Source organism: Scatophagus argus, chromosome 18, assembly GCF_020382885.2.
Source record: "Scatophagus argus isolate fScaArg1 chromosome 18, fScaArg1.pri, whole genome shotgun sequence".
In the NCBI taxonomy this organism is placed as follows: domain Eukaryota; kingdom Metazoa; phylum Chordata; class Actinopteri; family Scatophagidae; genus Scatophagus; species Scatophagus argus.
Window position 1 is genome coordinate 16,314,579 of NC_058510.1, and position 25,347 is coordinate 16,339,925.

General features: G+C 41.3%; 1 protein-coding gene across 15 annotated transcripts in view; it reads left to right on the forward strand.

Annotated features, from left to right (window-relative positions):
• The window catches only part of svila (supervillin a), a 74,733-nt gene that overhangs the window by 14,069 nt on the left and 35,317 nt on the right, over positions 1-25,347 (forward strand). For 5 of the 15 annotated variants that reach the window (XM_046370683.1, XM_046370688.1, XM_046370690.1 and 2 more), the window contains exons 1-6: positions 13,556-13,747; positions 18,926-18,989; positions 20,854-20,945; positions 22,114-22,177; positions 22,286-22,428; positions 22,520-23,237. In XM_046370683.1, coding sequence (XP_046226639.1) covers positions 13,690-13,747; positions 18,926-18,989; positions 20,854-20,945; positions 22,114-22,177; positions 22,286-22,428; positions 22,520-23,237 — 1,139 coding nt within the window. In that variant the 5' untranslated portion in view covers positions 13,556-13,689. Of the gene's footprint in view, positions 1-2,212; positions 2,421-13,554; positions 13,748-18,925; positions 18,990-20,853; positions 20,946-22,113; positions 22,178-22,285; positions 22,429-22,519; positions 23,238-25,347 lie in introns of those variants that run through there. The other 10 variants (XM_046370691.1, XM_046370692.1, XM_046370694.1 and 7 more) reach the window with 6 other exon arrangements.

Here is a 25,347-nt window from a genome sequence, read left to right on the forward strand (position 1 = left end):
CAAAGTCCAAAGGCCCTGCTGAAGAACCTCAAAGCTTGGCTGTGTGCCCTGACCTGCTTTCTACACCAGCTGAAATAAAGAATCATGAATCAGTTTTAGGGTTTACCTTTTCACGCAGCCATAAACAAATCAGTTGGTGTGATATCTTGAAAAATGAAGTGGTGTTAAGACTGACAAAGCCAACACTGCAGACCAGAAACCACTGAGGTCAGAGTGAACTCTGTGGTTGTGCCTTGTTGGCAACACTAGATGGTGCTCTTTGCTGTAAGGCTCCAGGCCAAAGTGAAAAGCAGTATTTGAATGATTATGAGTACACACCAGTTTAAAGGATTCTGTAACCTTGTTTTTTTAATAGACCACTTGCCACAAAAAAAAAAAACAATTCTAAAAAATCTCTGCCCGATTCTGTCCTCCTCCCCCCTTCTTCTCTTAGACTGGCAGTATCCCAGTGTTCTCTCATTTGCCCAGTTTGTCCTTTGTTCAGAGGCCAGCTGAAACAGAGCCCTGTCCTTATCTTAGGGTCTTTGTGTGTGTGTTTGATTCCCTTCCTTCCTCCCCATCTGTCCACTGTTGTCCTTCAGTGTGCTTTTGAACCTTGAAAGTGTAATCGGTGTGATGAATGAGATGTTTGTCTGCTTGTTGAACTGACTGTTTAAGTGTCTTCACTTTTTAGCGCTTATGAATTTTGATATCTTTGTTTGATGTCCAGTGTGAAACAGGGTTATACCCTCCATGCCACAAATCAGCCTGAGCCAGCATGTTGTTGACGGTCTAGTGTCTCTGCTGATCATCAGTCCTACCTCCTGTTGGTTGACCTTGACCTGTGAGCTACCGGTCACCAGCAAGTAACAGGCTAAATTACATTTTATTTAAAACACCGACAGTTGATGGAAAAAAGACCCCACATGTCTGCCAACTCAGGTAAATACTGATAGAAGCAACCTAATAGATCAGGACAAGTGTTATAACTGACTCTTCAACAGACACTTCTTGGCCAACATAAGTATGAACTTGTGGTTTGCCAACCTCCCAAGATTGCTGGTAACCATCTTACATTGTGTTGTGTTGTGTTGTATGTCAGGCATCAGCTTTTATGCAAAGGCCTTTCTGTCTCTAATTGGTACGCAGCTTGTTTGTATGTGGTCAGCATGGGTAGGCCCTGACCCCTGACTTGACCACAGAGACCTGCAGATAGAGATCTATTTTGGAGAGATTTAGGGCGATCAACTCCTTCGTAAGGGTTTTCCGCAGTGGTTTCAAAGCGGAACAACATCCACAAAACGTAAGTTACTTGTCAGAATTGACAAAATGTGATAAAGTTGTATAATATCAGGAGGAAGCTTTCTCTGAAAAGAGGTTTCCTGAGAAATCAAAGAAAACAACCCCAGTGATGTCATCAGGGTTATTCCAGTTTGGTCTTGGAGAATGTTGAGTGAACTGACTGAAATTGTTAGTATAAAAATTACAAACTGTCTGTGAACATTTACCACGCAGAGGAAGTCTAACTGAAGATGCCTGGTGAGCTGCATTATGGGAACTGTAGGATCCACCTTTCTTTAGCTCGACCCATAATAAGGACTGAAAATCAGACCATCTCGATCTTTGTTGTACCTTAATGTTTTAGATAAATTTACATAGGTTAAGATCACTGATTTACAACCAAAACTCAACCTAAAGAATTTGACCGGAAAGTATCAAGACCTGTTTAATTACAATCACGATCCTCAGACTAAATTGCTAAATTATGAAATTGCCTCTAGACTGTAGCTGGATTTGAAATGAGCAGTTTCTCAAACACATAATCTTGCATTTAAGATAAAAAGATGATGATAAACTTGTGTACAGTGTGTGTTAGCAGTTGAATACACATGGGTTAAAACAAAACCCACGGTTCTCTGTGCATAAATGTCAACATACTCTTTGAATTAAAGTGGCTTTTAATGGATATAATGCCATCATTTATAACTTTTGAATGTGACAGGATTTTCATCCTCCTTCATCTTGGCTTCCCACTGCTCCCAGTTTGATTGACCTCATGACTGCCACTTCATTGGACTTCATTCGTCACTGGATTGATCTGACCTGGCCCTCATGTAGTGGGAAAGCACCGTTCTAAATTTATCACCCAAGCGCCCACCCCTGTGAATCCAGCCACAACACATGCTGCTCTAAAGGAGGGTTGCAGATAGAAAGTGGGTTGGGGGTGGCGGGTGTTGGCTGGCAGGGCCTGTGGACCTGTCAGTCTATCTTTATGTTCCAGTAGTCCTGTCGCACAAGCCTCCAGGGCTCTGACCTTCATGGTAGCAGTAGACTCTGAACAAAGCAGAAAAATCTTTTATCTAAATTCTTACTATACCCACCTGAAACATTTCAACTTGAAGACTTAATGGCTCTCTGAGAAGATAACCAACCTTAAGAAGGTATGTGACATTCATTCAGTGACCGATTGCATGATTATGTCAGAGTTGTTGAATGAATGTGGTGGTGAAACATTGTGCTTCAATTTACCTTTATTATAGTGTTATCAGTTAAAGGTTTTAACGTTTGACTGATGCCAGTACAGATAGCTTCCTAATGTTTATGAAAAACATTGTATGTTTTCAGGAAAATGTGTTCTAGATTATGGCCATGATTTAATTGCAGTGCTTCATTAACTGCTTTGGTTTATTTTCTCTGATCTTCTTTTGACCAATAAGCAGCTCGGCAACAAATCACAGCAGACTCTCCTTGTGGCAGTAATCTGTTGCCGGATCAGATATTTATGTTAACAAATACCTCTCAACTGGAATTGATTCACTTGTATCTGTACCTTTTGTAAGTGCATTATATGTCTATATGTGATATGGAGGCAATGAATGGTCTAAGTGAGATTTCTTTCTGCTGAGCTCCTCCATGTGTGATTCATTCAGTGGTGAGTGACTGGCTGGGGGAGACTACAGTTGTTCATTGTGCTGCACCTGCTCTCACTCTGTCAGGACACACAGACATAAATAGAGCGCTGCCTAACAGGGCAACACACACACGCATGCACACCATACATTGTAAAAAGTTTTTCCATTGATAAGCCCAGACTTTAGTCATATTCACTTTAAATTTTAGCACTGTGCTCAACACGCAACAATCTAAGTGCATGTTATAATTTTGTTTCTGTCTCCATTTAAAACCTTATTTTAGGACTGTGATTGATTATTGTCAAGAAAAAAAACCATTCAAACATAATGTAACATTCTTGTTTAAGTGGTATTAGTATAGTAACTCAAGATGTATGCTCATGCATGCATCATTTAATCACGATGCCCTGAGCGATAGGTTTATTTTTGCCATCTCCTCCAAATATACACGAGCCCTAGTTCACAGTTGCTTAATTGGCTGAGGTCTGATCTGATTTCCGGCTCTGAGGAGTGGAAGCGGAGCACTGATGCTGTGATGGTTTTCTGTTACACACTGTCACTGGTCGACTACCACCCTGGCTGTGTCACTATCACTTTTTTTTTTCTTTTTCAATTGGGGGTAATCTCTGTGATTTGACTCATTCAGATCCAAAGCAGCTGATCTCAAGTGAGAAAGAGCACTGTGTTCATGTGTCTTGAGTGCTGATGTATCTGTGTTATCTGTGTCCAGGTAATTATATTGAGAGCTACAGTTAGTGCTTTATTTATCTTCTGAGGGTTTGAGTTCATGCTCTGATGGCTTTTTCACCTGTTGAGACAGAGTTAGTTGTTGTTAGGATACCAGGAATTGTGAGACAGACCTACAGCAGTTTGTTTGCAGTGGTCTCAGAACACAGACAACAACAGAGTGAATGTGGATTAACGTCTCACTGTTAGAAGCACCAAGACTGAACATGCCTCACACTGTTGTTCAAAGCCTCAATTTAGCCTGCACGTCCTCTTGTCAACAGCCAGGGTTAACCAAACACAAGGTGGACACGTTAAATATGGCTTAGACTGAGCTAAGAATTTGTTTTGTTTATTGCTCGGTTGCTATAGCTTGATGTGCACAGCGTGTCACAACCCACTTGGCTCTATACAAGGCTTTGCCAGTTAGGACAGTGTAAGATTCGCATTTGAGCCAGAAGGCTTCAGCTAACAGCTGTTTGCATTGATGAATCTATTGACTGATTGATTTCTTGATTCGTTTGGATGTAATGCCCATCACACTTTCACATAATCCAAGATGACATCCTCATATTCCATATTTCCTTCTGACCAACAGAGCGGGATTATCAACTAGGTAAAGTGGACATCTGCCCTGGATCCTTAGTCCCTCAGGGGCCTTAACGGCCCAAGGTTGACTGTCTGGTTTGTTTTGTTTGATTAATTTCATTTACCTATATATTTACTTTTTGCAGTACTACATGCCAGTTGATAATGTGCTTTTATGGTGCATTACCATTAATACATTTGTTTTATAACTATTAATATTGAATTTCCCTCAGGATCAATAAAGTATCTATCTATTAATATATTATAATATTAATATATATGTATTTTTGCAGAGCAGGATGTGAATAACAGTGATAAAGTTAATATAGCTAATGTGGCAGTGAAAATTAACCTTTTGTACTAAAATCTGACACAAAGCAAAAGTAGTATGCATTTAAAGTCAACACGTATCTATCTCTTTAGTTCCTAAATGCATCACTATGTTCACAAGCTAGTTGTCTGCAGGTAGTATACAGTAGGTATATCAGAGCTGTAATAATCCACTGTGGGTTCCTCACTGCAAGTCACCATTTTCACATTACCCCAAATCATTTGACTAATTGTTAATACATATGTAAATATTATTATGCAAAAAATTAAATTACAAATTACCACACACTAATGACACAATAAACCAGTAGTATTCTAGAATAGAAGTACTGGCTGGTTTCCGGCCCTCTCGACAAATAAAGTCCTGCAGGGGGCTTAGTACTGGTGGTCTCACGTGGTAGGTCTTAAGTGCATATTTACTCCTCCATGACAGCTTTTCCTTTATTTTAAAACCACCAGCCTCAGTTTAAAATCTAATTAGTGGTGATTTATGATGAACCACTAATAGCTCGTAGGACTTGAGCTGGGGTCTCTGCTCTTGGCGTTGACCTCAGACTAGAGCTGTGAGACAAGCTGCTGTGGCTCAGAAGTATCACAGACTGTGGATAGGCAGACATGATTTGAATACCCACCAACATACAAAGAAACGGAGAGCGCGAACAGCCATGGCAAAGTGACATGTTTCATGTAAAGTGTTTTTTCAGGACCATCTTGTAGAATTATTTCTGAGAATTGTTGGTTTGGAATGTCTTGTCATTTCTATTCAGACAATGGATTTCATTTGCAGTGCTGAGCTTCGACACTCGTTTTAATAGATGAAAAGTAGCTGGAAGAAACGGACAGAAAATGAGACAGAACAGACCATTACATGTAATGCTATGGTTGTGCTCAGTCTGTCGACAGTCTGTCTAGATACAGATAGGCATGTGCAATTGATAAAACCTTACCCTAACATGTAACTGTGGTAAGGAGGAATCAGTATGGTTTGGTGAAAAAGAAATCCTGGGACTATTTATAATTTTAGAACACAGACCTTACCAGATCAAAAAGATCTCTTTTTTTTGTTTTTACTGCCAACAATAATTCCAAATATCTATGCATTCCTTAAGTTTGAAATTTTATTTTGAAATTGCAGGTTTTGCTTCCGCTTCCTTCCCATCCTCTTTCCTCCTGTATGTTTCCACAGTCAGAAGTCATCAATATTACAATATGACTGTTACAGGGTGCATGCGGCATAATTACTCTCAATAACAATAATTCTCTCTCTGTATTTGATCATGTTACACTTTGTAGTCGACCTTAAGCGTATTAATTGTATAGCTGAAATGTTGGTTAACCTGTTCCTTGGATTTGAAAGTAATGCTCTTTTACTACTACATTTAGCAGGCTTGTTAGGCAGACATGCTAATGATTGCAGCTTATGTTAGAGCAAACAAGCACACTGTTTTCCATTACTTACACTTTTGCTCTTATACTTTTAGTACAGGAAAGGCTGAAAAAGAGATACCATCTTTCATACTCATTAAAGCTTAGTCTTAGAGCAACATGCCTGTCATACTTACTGTTACTAAGCTATGACAATCTCTGTTGAGGGGAGGGGTTGAGTCAAAGGTCAGTTTATAAGTATTCCAATTTCTCTGGCTGATCAAAAGTTCTTAACTGCTCAACTGTTGCCATTGATAATAGAGTTAAACGCAGAAATTCTGCACTGTGGAGCTCATAGTTAACTGAGTTCCCAGTTCGTACTCTGGAAATAGGTGTATCCTGCCAGGGACTGATCACTGCAGTTCCATTTGGTCCAGTTCACCAATGGCAGCCTCTGGTCTGCTGGATCATGTCACGCTGTGTCGACTCTGACAGGAAATGAGAGACACAAGCTTTCCACCACTGTCTCTCCATCTCTTTAAGCATTCCTGTCTTTCAGGATGACAGTTCTTGGGAAGGTGTCCGTGGCACCCAGGGGTGGAAACAAATTCCTTGGCAAGAGGGATCGATGAAGAATTCTGGTGGTGTAGCTCTCTCTCCTGACCAGATGTGCTGTGTGCATCACACTGAAGCACACACGTGTGTCTATTTAACAGCTGGAAACTGGGTATGTGTGTGCACTGACTTGGGAATATATCTTCCCCCAGGCTCCATTTGAGTTAGGTAGTGTGGATGCATGCCTCAGAACTTCAAGGTGCATCACATGCTTCAAGGGTCACATCATCATTGAGGAACAGATGGTGCTATATTGGTTTATATAATTATAAATAAATCATAATTGTTGTTATGGGTATGGAAGGTGTGCAGTCCACTCACTGTTAGCATGCATTCAGCAATAGGAGAAGGAAAATTCTTTTAAAATCAAAGTGAAAAATGTTTCTTGGCATTGTATGTTGCAGTTTTTTGGACTGCATGCTCCTACCGCAGTAACTGTGGTGAAGTTTAATAGCTGAAAGAATGTTAATAGCAAATGTCAGCTTTTGGTGTCAGCACCGTGGAATCAGAGAGCCTCATCCTAGAGTCTGAAAGGTATTGCAGGAAAGTCATAATAGTATTAAACATCGGATTGATAACAGTTGAGAAATGACTGCTGGTAGAATGTTTTTTCTGAATCTCCTTTGTAAATACAAAGACATTAATTTTTGGACAAAGGAGCAATCATAATGTCTTCTCTCGGTCTAACTGAGGTAGCTCTAATGTCCAGGGCCAAATTTAAGCTTTGTGATAGGACCTGAGGCACACATTGCTGGACTTCTGGGAGTGTTTCCCTTGGAGTCACTAAGGACCCTACTTAAGATCTCTTATCTGTTTTATTTTGGGAAAGCCATGCTGAGGTATTTGTATTTTGGGGTGTTAATACACTGTACAATGGCCAAAGAAGGTCACTGTTGTCTTGCTGTGTCTATTTGCAGTGCAGCTGTAAAGTTTCAAAGACTTGAGGCAGTTATGAAAGGAAGTTGATAATGAGGTTTGAAGCTCTTGTCCAGGAGTGTCTCTTGAAGTTTGAGGTCTGTCATATCTCACCTTAAAGGCCCTGCAGGTCTCAGGGTCCCATTTATAGTACATATACCCACTGACACTTAAGCTAGCTAGTGAACTCTGTTAACACATTTACAGTATAGGAAGTTTGTGAAACAGTAAAACTTTGACTTGGGTAGCAAGTTTGTAAAATATCTATATTTATCTGTGAGTTTAGGCAATGAATATATCTTGTATCTGCAACAAATTTGATTTGATTTATCCAACCATCACAATTATTGATGGTTAGTTGTTTGTTTTTAAGTCTCTGGAAGCACCGAGATCGCAAATTGATTTGATAACACCTTATTTACACCCTTTATGAGTTATAATCTTCACTGTAGCTGCTAAGTTAAAAACAGATAGTGTAAATTCCATCTGAAGTGGGTGAAGTGGGTCACAGTGTTGAACATGCATACGTACTAGACGAGATCATTCCTTACTCTCATAACCCCAGATTCTAAGTGTATACTCATAGCCATGTATAAAGCAACTTCAGCTCTTTCTGTTTATGTGATGCAGGTGTACACTGACTCATGCAGAGATTGCAAATTTCAGTTGAACTTGTCTCATGGTGCGTGTACGCACGTTCAAGCACGCACCCACTTGCGTACTTATGAAAATGTCGCGTCACCGTTTTGCTGTTAAGATCCAGGAATGTTTTGTGGATGAAAAAAACTTGACCTCACTTTCCATAGGCATGGGTGAGTAGATGGTAATGATAAGTTTTTAGTTTTGTGTGAACTGCTCCTTTAACATTTCAGCTGCTTACACTACTCACAGTAGGCCTACATATCAACAGACGCTTCGACTACTTACACATCAGCTATTTTACATACTCCTCACTTTCTGATGTATAAAGGTTAAAAACCCCTGCAGACACATGATTTGTTACCATAGCTACCAAATGATTTTTACATAACTATGCATTTGACAGTTTCCTTGATTGCATTCATGCTAATATTACATTTCTGCTATTTCTGTAATGGGTCACTGTGGTATTTACACAATAAAGGAACAGCACCAAAGCTCTGTTTTAACTGGCTCAAGACCCATCTTATCGAGAGGTCTTGTTGCAGCCATGTGGTTAGGATAACAGTGTTCACACCTGCCTAAATGAAACTGACCCAAACAAACACTGCAGTTTTACTACTTGGAATAGCCAAAAGCAGTTTGATACAGAATTGGAATGAACATGTGATCAGTAAGTGATGCTCAGTTCAGATTCAGTGTTCAAGTTCGCTGTGAAAAATCCTCCCTGGCAGGAACTCCATATGCAAATCCACAGAGTTGTCACTGACATGCTGACAAGATTTTGTTTCTTAACACGTCATTTTTTACTCCTTGAAGGTCAAAGGGCACAATGAAGAATCTGTTTGCTTCATACTGAAATCCTATCATGCCTAGTAAAAAAACTTCAAACAACATTGCAAATGGAGTTTTAGCTTCAGTTTTTATCCTTAACTCCCTTTATGTTTGCACATGAATATCTTTACCTTTGATTCTCTACCTCCCTCCCTCCCTTTGAATTTATGGCCGTGGTGCAGAGACTCAGACTCTGTTATTTGTCTGCAGAGACATCATGGCCATGTGCACTGCATCTCTCTCTCTCTCTCTCTCTCTCTCTCTCACCAGACAAGATGGATATCCTTCCTAGGGGATGCCATAAATCTGAACTTTATTTCTAAGATAGCTATGAAAGAGCCCAGAGCAAGAGACAGGCTCCGTTGATGCCTTTTTCTTTCTCCTTCATTTCTTAACATTGTCTCTTCTGAAAGATTATTCAGCCGTGAAAGTGACGCAACCATCGAGCACATTGCTCCTAACAGACTTGTCGGGATGCCTCTGCGCACTGGAGGTCATTTTAAGTGCAAACATGGACTGTCTGGAAGTGTTTATCTAATAATGACCCACTGACTGGCTGCACATGTGAGCTTGTCCAGGCTGAAATAGCATCCACTCTGAAAGACTGAACATCTGGGGGGATGATTAGTGAAGAGGTGTGGCTCTGTTGTTATTATATTAAACATAACCTGCCTTGCTCTTGGTGCTGTTTAATGTCAAGAACCGGAGGTGACTTTCTCATGTTTTACATGTGAGCTTACCAGTAAATCAGCCCGATACTGACATGATTGTTGTTATTAATAATTTATTTAACAAATCAACATTTGTTAAAGCAGTCAATGTAAGCTGTAATCAGTCAAATCAACTGATCTGACCGCTTACATACAAGGTGATACTGAGTGCACACACTCAAACCATCTTCAGCTGAAACTTTCATTGCTTTCAGCATTGACAGTTCAACTGCTTTCATGTAACAGTAATTTTTCAGTGACTGTTTTCAGTGTTTGTGTCAACTGACAGTTCAGTGCTTTGATCTATTAGCTCAGGAACTCATTACTTGCATGTTCAGTGCTCCACAGAGTTAAAAAGGGGAACAAAAACTTTGACTTTTCGTGATTCCACTTCACTTGCTTTCAGTGCTTATACTTCAACTGAAAGTTCAGCTGCCCTCAGCTCTTACTCTTCAACTCAACTGCCTAGAGGGCTTAAAAAACCAAAAACAAAACTCCTTGAAACTGCTATTTTCAACGGCTTTCAGCTCCAACACTGTAAATGACACCAGTTGCTTGACTGACACTTCAGACCCTTTAAATGCTTCAACTTCAAGTGAAAAAGCTTAAAGTGTTCTTTGCACACAAAGAAGTAACATATTCAGACATTTCAGAAAATGTAGCCTTTTCCTAGTCTTAGACCTGAGGTGCTTTTAAATAATCAATTCAGTTGAATCCTATTAAGAATTCAATGCTGTTATCCTTGGTTTCAGTGTTGCTTTTAGTGTCCCACAGTCTAAATAATATTTCAGCGGCTGACAAGAACAAAAGCTTGGGGCCCACTCTAAACGCTTGTATGTTTTGGCATGAAAAAGTCTCCGCTAAAGCCTTTGAACATCAGCACAAATTATTGTCAGTTGTCAGTTTTAATCAAAATGTATTGGTACTGTAATAGTATTCAGAACCTATGTTGACCTCAGTTCTCCTTAAATGGCTACAGTTTTCCTGGGACATATCTGCTTCACAACTTTATCATGTTTTGCAGTGTGGCAGCAGATATGGCTTCAATTTTCATTCTTATTGACCTTTGATCCACTTTCTGCTCTGTGCTTTCATTCATCTGACCATTCTAGCTTAGTTTATGGACAATGTGTAAGCATTTACTGAAGCAAACTTAAATCAGTTAGCACAGAGATTCAAGACAAAGTAGATGGTCCCCTTGTTGGATGGTTGGTTTCTGTCTAATGAGATTTCTAAATAGGTAAGAATAAGTGTTTGAAAGCTCTACTTCACAGCCAAAGTTAGATGTAATATACACTATTTAAGGTTTTAATTGCATAATCAATATCAGGGCCCAGTTTGTCTGAAGTGCACCTTTCCATTGCAGTGTGGCTCTAATGTGTAGCAAAAGTAATCCCTCTTAATGCAGCACTACATATGCTCACATTCCTCATACCTGCTGCAGCATACTTATTAATTATCACTCAGTGTGAACACGCCAAACAACAAATAAATACCATTTCATTTAAGCCCATCAGTTCATTATTATTTGTTTATTTTTTTTTTGCTTCTGTACATGCTTCTTTGATTATATGCATTCTTCTTCTCTCAGAGGCCTGTAGAACAAATCCTCCAATCCACCACAAAGATTAGAGAACAAGAGCAGTGTTGCATCATGGCAGGGACTTGTAAGGTCTTGCCCATCCTTGGCAGTAAAAATGCATCATTACTAATAACAGGTTAGAGGCTGTCGGGCGGTTTTGTGGGCCTGATGTCATCCCTATAGCAGATGAGTCAAAGAAACAAACATTACATACAAGTCAGACAGCCAGATGGTGGATGGTAGGTGGTAGGTGAAGAGATGATGATGACGGCTTTGAGAGGGAGACCGTCAGTGATGGTATTTTACGCCATTAAAGGTGCTTCACAGAGCATTTTGGCATTATTAAATATTTACCACTCTCTAAAAAAAATTGTTTATTTAGAATAGCAGTTGGATGTTCAGAGATGGACTAAAACTCTCTTAAGAAAAACCACAAAATGGTAGCTGCTTGAAGGGAGATAATTTAAAAAGTTTATTAGATTACGTATGTGACAAATAATATCTGGAATTACTTAACATCTCCAGCTGACTGAAATAACAGAGAGTTCCTTTAAGCGTTTACCAGGCCAAACAAACAGTGCTTAAGTTACCCTGTTACACCTACTCGTCCACATCACACGTCAGCTTCTCACACAACTCGGCTGCATTCAGTGATCAAGAGAACCCTTAAAGTTTAGTGTGTGTGTGTGTGTGTGTGTGTGTGTGTGTGTGTGTGTGTGTACAGTTCACATGCTGAGCCAGATGAGCTCATCTACGAAAAGAAGCCAAACTTGCCACCTCTGAAGTTTGCACACCCCAGTCAGTCAGTCAGGCTGCGTCTTAACACACCTGCGTGGCTCATGACGGTGGGGCTGGATGGATTTATGTGATTTGACAAATGTTATGATGTGATAAGCCTGGTTTGTGTTTGTGTTTTTGAAGCAGTCCAACAACCTGGCTTACATTTACAAGAGCTCTAGAAGAATACTGAGAACTGCGTGCTCTGAAGATCACATCAAAGGAGTAGCATTCTCAGGCTTCTTCGCATTGCTGTTTGTGCAGTCACTGAGTTGCGTTAGTCTGAAGCCTAGGTGTTTGGCGGTGACAGCTTTTGCTCTGTATGTTACAAAAAGATAAGATACCGCTCACTGTTTTCCCAACAGAGTCTGAAAAGCAGCGTTGGGCTCTGCGCCAGCCTCCCTGCAGTGTCCTCTCAGTACAGTGATAAGCATGTCATCATCACATTGATGCATAGTTTAGTCGTGTGTATGTGTGTGCAGTTGTTTTTGCCCAGTTCTTGGCATTCACTCAGAGTGTAATCATACTAGGAAATGGGCTTATATGCACCATGGAATATCTCTTTATGTGCGCTTTGGGACACACAAACACTTGATGAGTGTGTTAAAAGGAGAATTGCGGGGCAGTAAATAAATCAACCTGTTTTTCTTCCTGTTGTGCTCTCTTCTCAGCTGTTCTAGGAAGAACCAAATTGTTAAGCATAATGTTACCATTACTCACAAGAAGACAAAGCATAACTCCAGTTCTCTGCCTCTCTCATTACCGTTTGCACGCTCCCTCTGTCTTTCTCTTGCTGACTTTGTTTCACTATCACACACTTTGTTACCTCCAACCGCTTCCCGCTCTCTCTCAGTGTGTGCTGAGCTTTTTTTTTTTTTTTTTAAATCCCTGCTTAGAGATGACTGGAATTTCTCATCTGGCTGAGAGGGTCATTTTAACTTTCTCCTCTTCCTCTGCTCACTTTTATTTCCACCCTGCCTGTGCGCTCTTTCTCCCCTCCTTCTCTGACGTTATGCATCCGTTTCTTTGGCATCCTGCTCACGTTTGTGCGAGCCAAGGGAAGGCAGCACTCTCGTGGGACACTCCTATCTCTCTGTCTCTCTCTCTCTCTCACACACACACACACACACACCCCACACACACACACACATTCTTTTTTTTTCTCTTCTCTGTGCATATCAGGCTCCTTGTGTTATGAGTATGCAGGACACTTTTCTTCAATCTGCAGTAGAGACAGGGCCTAATTTGCTTGCCTTGGCTAATGAGCTTAGGCCGTGCTGAGCAGCTTTTAGCCCTGTAAGTTGTTGTAGTGGGCATTGGTCAGCCCTTAGTGGTTAGCAAGAGGGGCCAGAGCGGAGGAGTGGATCTTAGAAGGGGCAGAGCTGCAGCAGCAACAGCTTCACCACTCCTCTGTTTGCCTGCCAGGACCACCTCTACATGTAGCGGCACTGCGGCTGGGACGCCTCTCTCTCTCTCTCTCTCTCTCTCTCTCTCTCTCTCTCTCTCTCTCTCTCTCTCTCTCCCTCTCTCCCTCTCTCCCTCCCTCCTGTGTCTCTCTCTGTCTAATGCTACCTGACTCCCCTCCCTGTCTGTCTCAGAGCACTGACAGACTGCTTTTTGTAACTGCATCACCTTTTAGGCAGGCTCTCTCAACCCTCTATTTCCATCTCTTTCACCTTTTTTCTGTCTAACCCTCTCCCCCGACTTCTTTGCCATAATGTACCGGAACCCATGGATCTCGAATTACCTGACTCACGTCAAGTTATGCAGCCAAGGTAAGATCAGCAACTTAGGGCTCTGCAGCTTGTGTCAGAGCTGAGATTTGAAGAAAGCTTGGGGATGGGTTGCTCTGGTTATCAAGTTGTGAATCTGAGCTCTTAGAAGTTGGCAGGCAACAAACTGCTGACTCCCTTCCTCTCTGCTCACTGTCCTGCTTTCTAGCCAGCTGTCCTTGCAGTGTAGCTGTAGCCTCCAAGGACACTACGTAGCAGAGATAAGGGACTCTGAACAGTGCAGGGGGCTGTTTCAGGGAAGAAGCTATTTCTATTTGGACTCCGTTTTAAAAAAATTTAAGGGTTTATTCTTAGGCTTTACAGGTGCTGTGTATGTGTGCACTAGGACTGAATCACAAACTATATTAACCTTATATGTATCCTTATTTATTTTGAATTACTGACATTATGAATCTTTTACAGGCCTAAATGTACCACAATTATAAGATAAATAAAATGGCTGTAATTCAAACCAGCCCACAGTTTTGTCACATAGCATTTAAAATGGCAAAGGTTTGCAGCAAAAACTTTTCCTCACGCACACTGCTAGGTTTAAATCACATTACATTATATACAATACGTGATCCGAGGAATCATGTATTGTTATTACATTCTTCTTATTATTACATATCAGCATGTTCTCACAGCATGGATCTGCTAGTCACTGTGGTTATGTGAAGTCTGGACACAAGCAAGAGGACAATAAATACCATGATGTTTACAATATGCTTCAGAATTGGATTGCGATTAAGATCATTGTCAATCTTAAATGTATCAGATTGCCCACCTCTGTATGCAACTTTGTATTGAATGAAATGAGGCACAGCCCTGAGAACAAAGTCCCAGTGTGAGTAAACCAGTACAAAGATGTTCGAAAGAAGCTTGGAAAGCTATTGTGACTCACTTGTGTGAGCATACTCATGCATTGCTAGTTTGCAGTTTGCCAACTAGCAACTGCACAACTGTGAGTAGTCATTGTGTCACCAAGCTTCTAGAACCACATATTTCATGAAGACATAAATTTATTGCATTGCTTTGTAGTCTGACCTGGCTATTGTCAGGTTCGACATATGGACCATACACAATTCCCTTCATACTTTCAGAACAAACGTGAGTCAGCATGAGAGAGAAGTACTGATTCATCAAAAGGTACTTGTATATATATTTTATCTTTGCTGAGGTAAATTTACATATCATATCATCCAGCCTTTGTGTTAGATGGATGATTCTGCACCACTGACTGACTACAGGTCCATGTGTGTTTCTCAGAGATGGTTCTCATTCCCACCCTTTTCTGTAATGTTTTCTGGGTGACGACTGAGTGTTGAGATCTGGCTTCTCCATGCTTAAGTGGCTGGGAATCCACAGCAGGTGGCCCACAGTGTCAGGTTTTTACATGAGCAGGTTTTTGGAGGAAGGAGGGCGAGCACTGAAGTTCGTGTGAAGGTTTTGATGTGTCAGTGTAGCACTTATTTGCTCTATTGTTCTGAATTGAATTTGAGACTGAGCCGCTCGTATACTGTTTGTTTTTCATGTTAAAGACTTAATTGACTTGTCCTTGTCACATAAGTCTGCTGTTTGTACCCACAGTATCACCTAATCACCTCTGATTCTGCATCTGTTTTTTAATGCTTTACTTAGTGACACTTAAAGCACAATTTGAGTCTTTCAGCAAACATGGTGAAGGCAGAGTAGGTGGACACACACACACACACACACACACACACACACACACACACACACACACACACACACACATAGTGTGATGTAATGCAGACAGTTAAAGAGTAACACATTTCCTTTTGGGCTCGCTGTAATCCCAAGAATTGAAGTTAATCCTGTATCTCGGCTCGGACATATGCTCAGCCCCTGATGCCTCTCTGATTAACACACTGTTTGTTTTTGTGTGTTAACACATGGAGTAAGTATAGTAGCTTCATTGCTATCCACTCCAGACTTTTGTGAATGGTTCCCCATTTATGTGCAATGTGTTATAAATGCGAGACTTGACCTGAGCCTCAGGTTAAAGTGGGATTTGTGTTCCCATTGACAATGTAGTTTCCATACAGACAGTGTTATACAGTGTTGTCTGTGATTTCACAGCTTTGGTACCTTCACATAAAAGGCTTTCCTCACTTCAGCGCTTGAATGACCCTTCACTGAATCATGAAATCATTTTTGTCTTCATGTTTTATCAGTGTCAGCTGCTTTTACAGCCTCATCAACACACACGGGCCATGGTGCTGAGGAATTCCTGGCTCATTCCCTCCCGGCTATAGAAGCCATGGTTTTTCTGTAGATTACAGCCAGCATCAAAGGCTCTGCCACATCTGTGATCATTGTGGAGGTTTTTATGCCTGTGTCTGGAATGACGAATGTATTGAGGCACTTGGGCTTTCCGAGGGGGTCACCCCTGATGGCCTACATGCCACCACATATAGTCTGTATGAAGTGTAAAAGGGATACAGGTCCAGGTTGTGGAACTCTATATGTTAGATCTGACAATAGCCTCAGACTGCTGCCCTCAAGGGACAGATGCTTTTGTTATATCACTAGCAGCTAATTAACCTTTACTGTTGCATCTGGTTTTGTTTCACACTCTTGCTTAAAGAGAAATTCTGCTATTTGTCAACTTGGGTGTTATTCTTAACTGTTTGACCTTTGGAAGTATGGGTCATATTAACGTTTTTGCTTGCCACCTGCATTGTAAAGATTTGGGAGACACAGGCTCTGGTAAAAACATGTTGATTTGGGCAAAGAGTCTAAGCTTCCTGCAGCTTTCCAACGATCCTCGGTTGCATAATGACAAATGTAGTGCAATTACTATAGCTACAACTCATCATACAGTTTCAACTTTTTGTAAAATCAGCACCTTGCTTGCTTATTTTTGCTTCTTAGAAAACAACAAGCATCTCACACATTTGGTTTGACCTCACAAGCATGCACACATGCACACAAAACCAACTAACAATAAGGTAGAAGCACTATGCTTCACAGTTAGCTACAGTAGCTGTGAGGACATTGTAACTGTTTGGCTCCACGTTTGCAATTTTCTACAAAATAGAGGGTGACCTAAATGTTACCGTGATTAATGGTTATAGTGGCAAAAATATACCAGACAAAAACTTGTGCCACTTCCTCTGAGTCATTTTCATTCAAAGCTTAACATAAATGCATCATAAACACATTGCGAAAAGAGGCGTAACTTCCTGTTTCCATCAGTAGAATGTAAAATATCAATTTAGGATAAATGCTCCTTTATTACATCCGATCTTTCCGAGTTATCATCATATTCAAATGCTTTCTTTAGCATCAAAAGTGACCCTTTTCATTGTTGTGTGTATATCCATGGTTATGGAACAAAAGGAACTACAAGAGAGGTAATGCAGCATGATTTTTTCATGGTGTGATTTGCCAAAACGTAAGGAAATACAGACTCAGAAATGAGACTCATGCCCAAGCTCAAAATGCAAAAAGCAAAATTTCTGAATACATCTACAGCATGCCAAGACCAGACTTGTAGTGACTATACTGAAAGCCTGTGGATAAAGGGAGTGAAAACAGATCAAAAAAGAAGGAAAAGGTTCAAGGGTTAATGTGATAATTGCATGGTAATTTTTGTATTAAGTTCTGTTAGCCCAGGCCTTATGAGGTTCTCTCAAAGCGAGTTCTTTAGTTGCAGATATGGTGTTAGTAGGAAATCCAGCTACATAACCTCAGTTCTTTGAGAGACAAGTCTTCACAGAGAATCAACTTTGATTTTCCTCCACTGTGAACACATGGCTAATCATTAGAGATCCCTGCATAATTATGTATTGCTGTTTCAGTTGGTAGAGGATGTATGTGTGCAGGATTTACCTAAACATTGTTTTATACTTTCACATATCTGCTAGAATGGTGTCAACCTAATCTTTGGTTCACTGTCAAAAGAAAACAGAATCGGCTCAGATAGCCAGGATTATCATTCAAGGCTTGCGAGGAATGAGCCATGTTTTCACCAGCCGTATTCTACCCAGCTGAAACAATACATGACTATCCCCAAACACTTCCAGGCACACTGCCCTCTCCAAATAAGCCTTCTTTCTTCTCAAATGATGTTTTGCTTAAGTAGGAGGGATTTAAAGCATCAACCCAAACATCCTTAATAAAGACTAACAGATCTGGAATGGGTGGTTAGGGGTGGGTGGCCTCAAGGGAGAGGTTAGGGTTTTGGGTGGAGCAGTGGGGGAGTCGGGGGGCGTCACACAGCCCCGAGGTGAACTCGGAGAGGATGGAAGTGGGACCACATGTTTGTCCCGAAATTGCACTGCTCTGGCCACTCAGAGGTCCGGGGGCAGCCAAAACCGCACGTTTGAGGTTTGGAGTCAATAACCAGGGCAGAGACAGATATTCTTTAAAGGGATGTTCCATAGAACTCACATTCTTTGGCCTGTTTATAGTGCTCAATACCCATTAATGCCCTTTTTTTGGTAATGAGGTTGTATTTCTCTGTAGACAGGTGTTTATGTCGCATTTTGCCCTTGTTTACTGACTTTGATCATTTTTCTAATAGACACCAGATTTTATTAGGTTAGATGGTTAACTCTTAATTGAGTTTAATCACATAGCTTCATAATGGCAAGCTTTAGGGAATTTGACAGCATGGTTTCTCTGTCTCCTCATGCATGTCCCCTATCTGTATGCATGGTGCTGCTGCCCAGCGTGTGCTTGGCTCCTCCTGGCATCGTCCCAGTACTGTAACTTTAACATGTGATCAGACTGTATAGCGCCAGCATGGGCGACATACACACAGTCATTCTTCTATCAAACCCTTATGACCTCATACACAAGACACAGACTGATGCTTAACTTCAGTGGTGGTTTCTGTGTTTCTGTTTTGTAGGGGTTGGCAGGGACATGGGGGTTGAACTAAACAGATCACTTATTATTTGATGTGATGCAGTCGGGCAGGCAGATTATTTTTTTCCACATCATTTGCTTTCTCTGTGGAAGTCCACTTAATTAATGTGGTTCTGTGCCAAGGACCTGCACACAGACTGACTGGTTCACCTTAAGGTGCCTTGCTGCAGTATGTGTCCGTTCATTAAAAGTTAAAACTGAAGCTTCTGCTGTTCCAAGTTGAAATTGGTGAAAGAACATTGTTGCATGGCTAAATGTTGCATTCTTTTTTTCTGTTCACAGGACTTGGGAGTGAGACCCCCATTAAACTAAACAATCCCAGACTACTACAGAAGAGAGCTTTGAGGTAAGATGTGCTAGATATCTTTTTGAATACTGTAAAAGAAAATGAATGCATACAAGTAAAGCACTACATACACAGCATCAGTTTCAGTGGGCCGTCTTGTTTTACTACCACCCTGGGTATTCCGGCTTCCTCCCACAGTCCCAAAAAACATGCACATTAGGTTAATTGGAACTGGCCACTCTACATGCGAGTGTGTGCAATTGCCTGTCTGTGTGTGTCGCACTGACTGGCCACCAGTGTACCCCCCCAGCTAACTTTAGCCATCAGTTAGTAAAACTGTAGCAGCAAGACTGTGTGATCAAATGTGTGTTTATTCCCACAAACTAAACTTTTCAGTTAAGAGAAAGAATGTGGTACCTCTTTGTCAATACACAGATTCAAGTCTGGTTTTCTAGATCGGGAATAAGCCCTATCATAGACTGAAATGGAAACTGAACACATCTTTTATGTTTGTGCATACTTTGATTTTGGAAACAAACAGATAGTAAGGTAATGGGTAAAGCTTGCATGGGGTCAGTGTCCAAGCTCCCTGCTGCAGCATTAGTAGGATTGCATCTCAGCATCATGTTGTTGGTTTGGTGTCAAATTCACCACCAGCTCTACATGTTAGCCTCTCCATAGTAAGTTTTCTCGATGGCACCAGGTTGAAGCCACGCTGTGTGGGTGTGGCTTTGACTTGAAAATATTGTGTATGTAGGGAGTAGATGTGGGAAGATTCCCATCAAGAAAACAGATGCTGCTATAACAGAAAATGATCAACAGTGTTTTTGCACCGTGATCAGCAGGCGAACAAGCAATCTGTGCCTTAAGAATTCTTGGATATTTTTTTTTTTTCATTTTTTTTGGGCGGTGGGGGGGAGAATTTTAAATTTGAGATTTTCTAAATCTCAGAACATTAACATATTTTCACCCCTTTGTGCATGCATTGACATTCTGTGTTGTTTTTACTTAGCAAAGTGCGGTGTAGCAATATGCAAAAAACATGATTTACTGAGGAGGCGTCATTTGTCACCACCTCAACTGTGAGGGATGATGTTCATTAAAAAAAAAATATGCAGATTTAATTTGAGACTGCTGGTCAGCCACAAAAGGGATCCTTTAGGTTGTGAGGTGGGGCCATCAGGGCATGCTGTCGCCATGAGCAGGTACACTCGGGCTGCAGTGCGGTTTAGGTGGGTGGTACATGTCAAAACATCCACATGAATGCCAGGTTTCCCAGTAAAACATTGAAGTACAGAGATGATCCATGTTACTCTCTTCACCTGCCATTGGTTTTACTGTTGTGGCTGATTGGTGTATATCAGTATGTTCACAATTCTCTGGTTGTTGCAGTGGACAGAACCGCAAAGTCATGTTTTCACAATTCCTGACTGTTTATGACATGAATAATCTACTGGCAGTTATTTACAGCTATTTTACAATACAACTACTTTCATAGTTGTGTTGTTACTCTGTGGTTTTGAATCAAATCCATAAATTACTTCAGTATGTTTCTGAGAGAAAAATGTAATTATGTATGTGTGTAAAGCAGAGGGTGTGATGAGGGTAAAACCATCTAGATAAATATTTGGGAATTTAAGACAATGAAATTTACAGGTTAAATCCAAATGTATTTTTAGTTGATTAATTGTTTGTTGATGTAGTTTCATCCACAGTCTGTTTGCTGACAGACTAGATTCTTGAACACCATTCAAATAGATTCAGCTTCCTGCAGCATTTTTTTATGATATGAACTGTTTGATCAAATTCAGATTCATTCATTGAACCCTTTACAACTGCTTACACTGCCTGTCTATAAACAGTCCAGTTTCCCACAGCTCGGCCCTGTTTCAATAACAGTTGGTATTTTTCCTGCACCCCTCAGCTTCCAGAAAGAATTCTCCTTTGACGAAAAAGACGACCCAGCCAAAAGCACCAAGGATATAGATGTTAGTCTCTTGGCCAATCTTCCCAAAGGTGAGTAAGGGGTTTTTATTTCTGCCTGCTTGCAAGCAGCCCTCACAATGTCAACTTTCCCAGGCTTTTTGAAAATCACTGTTGTGCAACAGCAGCCTCCTTGCCAGGTGGATTCAATTCAAGATTTCTCTAAAACCAGTTTTTCTACAAGCACAGTCCTCAAATGTTGTTTGTGGCTGCACTCTACTTTCTTGACAGGCTCCATTTACTCTAAACTGTAGGTCCAATAAAGAGATATGGTTCTATAGAGGTTTAGGGGTTTGTTCCATTGAATGGTGATTGATGAGCTAGTTGCTACCTTTCTCTGCTGTTTGGTGCTGGGCAGTTAAGTTACAGTAGGTTTCTAAAGTGTATTGCTGAAAACTACTGAAAGTGAATCAGGACAGCAAAGTTGTGAGCTGGAAAAGCAAATGATGAGTAATAAGATACTATATAACGTTGTAGAGTTGAGTGGAGCTGCAGAGTCAGGTTATATTTTTCAATTCTCTGATATTTCTGATATTTCACTACAGACAACACGTTTCAGATATACAGATATGTAGAAAGTGTTAACCCACCGTGACATCACCCATTGGTTTGTGGACTATTGTTAGGAAGCCTCCAGTTTGGCATTATGGCTGTAGTCAGTAGTAAACGTATTTGGATGAAAGTGTGGAGCTGGGGAGGATATCCGGATTGGATCTGGCTGAGAACCCAAGGACACTTGTGGAAGCCACTTGTCACTTACAAGGTTGCCATGCCTGAAACCACCCTCTGCTTTATCATCTTTTTACTCTAAATGAGACCATAATATACAGCATGAACATTGGGTTTAAGGTGCTTCTGTTTTGGCTTCAGTTTTCAGATGAGGATGCTCTGTCCATTATTTATACTGTCCATGGTATTTAGCCAACATAATTTTATTGAACAGATACTCAAAAGAATTCAGTTCACTTCAGTTTAGGAGACAGATTTACTGCTGGATTGAAAACTCAATAAAATTCTATGAAACCACAACCCTATCAATAATGGACAATACAGATTAAGAACATTGCAGACCGTTTAGATCAAATAAATAAATGTTTAAAATTGTCTGATAGCAGTTTGGTTTGTTGGCACTGCCAAGACAGTTTGTTTCTTTCTACTGAACTGTATTTGTAATACAGTATATTTGTTATTCTCCCTTTAGTCTCTGAATTGAGGAAACGATTTGAAGGAATTACCACAAGTACAAGTGATTGGGAAATGAACAGGTGAGAAAACACGTGTATAAAAACGTTGCAGACATTTTCGATAATGAAAACTTGGAGGATAATGACATATCTGAAGCTGATTGCTTGTGCTACCCTGTCTGTGTGTAGAAAGGAACGTATTGCTCGGCGGTTGGAGGGCATAGAGGGTGAGGTGCATCCATCTCTGTTGCCTAGCTTGGTGGCCAACCGGCTCCTGGAGGAAGACACACCACGATACACCAGAGCCTCAGACCCCTGTGAACCCTGTGGTGGTGAGACAAATACAGCGACGAGACAATTTTTTAAAACTAGTTTTGTGCTTCTGTGGGAATAGCTGACTTCTGTCTTCTTTGCTTCCCCTAGTTACAGTCCAGCGATATGGTACAGAGGGATATGAAAGCCCGGAAATGCAGCTGACGGCTCCAGAGCGCCAGTCCAGAGCTAGATGCAAACCAGATCCTCAGTCCTCCATCCACACAGAGTCTGTATACAGTTCAGGCTCCACCACCAGTGGCCCAGAATTGGAATCTAAGGCAGAACGCATCGCCCGCTACAAGGCGGAGCGGCGCAGACAGCTAGCCGAGCGCTACGGGATCTCTTTAGATCAGGAGGTGGACTTAGACTGTCCATCCCGCTACACTCACACCCGGAAGGAGTCAGAAGGCTCAGAGAGGCAAAACAGGGGGGAGTTGGTGGGAGAGGAAGGGAGGGACCTGAGTTCTTACACCAGTACCTCTGCCATTAGCCCAAGAGTGGGACGCACAGCACCACAGCATGGCCATCCTGACCCTGGTTATGAGATGGGTCGAAGCAGGGCGGACTCGTTCTCAGAGAGAGAGAGGCTGATGAACCTGGAGAATCAACGCAGAGCTGCTGTCCCTCCTGAGCCACCATGCTCTTCCTCATACATGGATGTGTCCTCAACTGCCAGGGTGCCTGCCAAGGACTATTCAGTCACAGGGATGCCACCCAGTTCACCCAAGCTGAGCAGGCACCCTTCTCTCTCTTCTCCCAAACATGGGGTGTCTCCTGGGGACCTGTTTATCGAGCAGCAGGCCCACAGCATCCTCAGCAGGCAGGGGTGAGTGGCCTTGATCACTTGTTCCTTTTTTGATCCCTGTTTATCCCCCAGGTAGTCTCTTTCCCTTGTTGCACAAACTTTATGAAATAGAGTAAATATGAAGTCTTTCTGTGAAAATAGCCAGTCCCCCCTGCTCTGTGTTTGATATAACAATAGCAAACCGTTCACTTTCTCTTGTCCAGGCCCCAGGGTACCTCCAAAATCATATACACAAGGTTTGAACATGGTTTACATGTGGCCAGAACCCTGCTGTATCATTCTCTTTAATAGATGGACTTGCTGTGACAGTGTAATCCATCAGACTGTCTCACCCTCCCTCCATCTCTGTTCCTCTTATCCACATATGCACAAGGTCATCCTGTTAGCAGGAATGTGCTTTCATATGAGGTCAGGTACACTGAACTGGAAGAATCTCAGATTAAGTCCAGACCAAGTCCCATTAAGACCTACAGCCGGGCTTCAACACATGGGTAGATTAATGCAAAATGTGTGGGTATTTTGTGTTTGTACTCCAGAGACTTCAAGTGCATCTATTGAGAATAGCAAATTGCTGTAAATTCCCAAAGGAGCTTTTGCTGGCCAAGCTGTTGGTATTTTGTTAGTAAGAGCTATTAATGAGGTTGTTTGAATGATGTAAACTTCGGGCTTCTGTCTTAGAGACTCAGGTTGTTTTTTAGGATCTGGACAGAATGGCATGGGGGAACATGTCATGGAGGACTGGCTTGGGCCCGTAGTTTTGCCTCATGACACCCAACACCTGGTACCTCAGTTTCCTGTACAAAGAGAGATTAGTTTAAATTATACTTTCCACCACGTGGATTCATGTGGTGTGAATTTTGTTGTATGCCGAACGTTTGCATGCAGCCCAAAATTTCACATATTGGCCTTAAGCACTGGCAAACATCTCCATATACGCACCCAATATAGTACATGCAACTACAAATAAGACCAAGTTGTAATAAACTGAAATTATTTTTTAATTTGTTCAGTAAAGACTGATTGGCAGTTGCAGTGCTTACAGAATTAGACATCCATTAATTACATAACTTTGAGCATGTCATACTCTTGTCATTGGCATTTTCCAGTGAAACACTGTACAATAAGACACATGTAGCCCAAAATATTGCTTCAGACAGTTATATTTTCCTTTTTTTATTATTCGAGTTTAAAGACCCCTAGAGACAGCTGATGTTTATTTTCCTAAAGTGCTGTCTTTATTCATGGTTTTATCTGGAGGAGATAGATTAATTGCTGTTGCAGATGTTAAGTACTCATGAGTGATTTGGCTCCGCTGCTGATAGTTCAGATAGTATCAGCACCCACTCTGCTATGTAGCTCTCTTCTTCATTTCTCATGTAACAAACAGCTGGCCCAGCCCAGGTCTTGACCAGGCTTTGGCCCTGTAGTCTGTTTCCAGGGAACAGATGAAGATGATTCTACATACGTCTAGGCTATCATGTCTTATGTTCTTGTCTACATCGCCCACTCTTACTGTTCAGCCCCTCTCTCAGGTTTCAACACTTTGTGTGTGTGTGTGTGTGTGTGTGTGTGAGTCTCTAGTGCAGGGACGGTGTTGTGTTACTGGACATCCCAGTGTGACTCCACTGTCAGATCTCTGACCCACAGCTGGGCTTGATCAAGACCAGCAAGGGAAACGTCCCCTGTACCTCTTCTCAGGGTATTTGTGCCCTGAGAAGAGATACAAAATGAAAAACTCAAAATTAAAAATCTCCCCATTAAAAAAATTCTTCAAAAGTACTTGACCTATAGTTAAGTATTTTTATTAATGAACAGTCCTTCAGGACATCCTTTTTTACTACTATTAGAGTGTTTCTGTTAGTCAGCAGTTGTGATGAAGTGAGACTGCTTGTCGCGAAGAGTTTGATCGTTTAAAAGCAAAAGAAGAGAACATGTGACATGATTTTTTTTTCCCCTTTATTTGTAAAAATGTGTCAGTCACGACACAGATCCATGGCTGGGATCCAAATGGTGACACTGGAGTTATGTGGTATGTGTCTTAACCACTCAGCTACCAGGCTGCCCTGTCCTGCAGAGAGAGAGAGAGGGAGATAGATAGATACTTTATTGATCCTGAGGGAAATTCAAGATT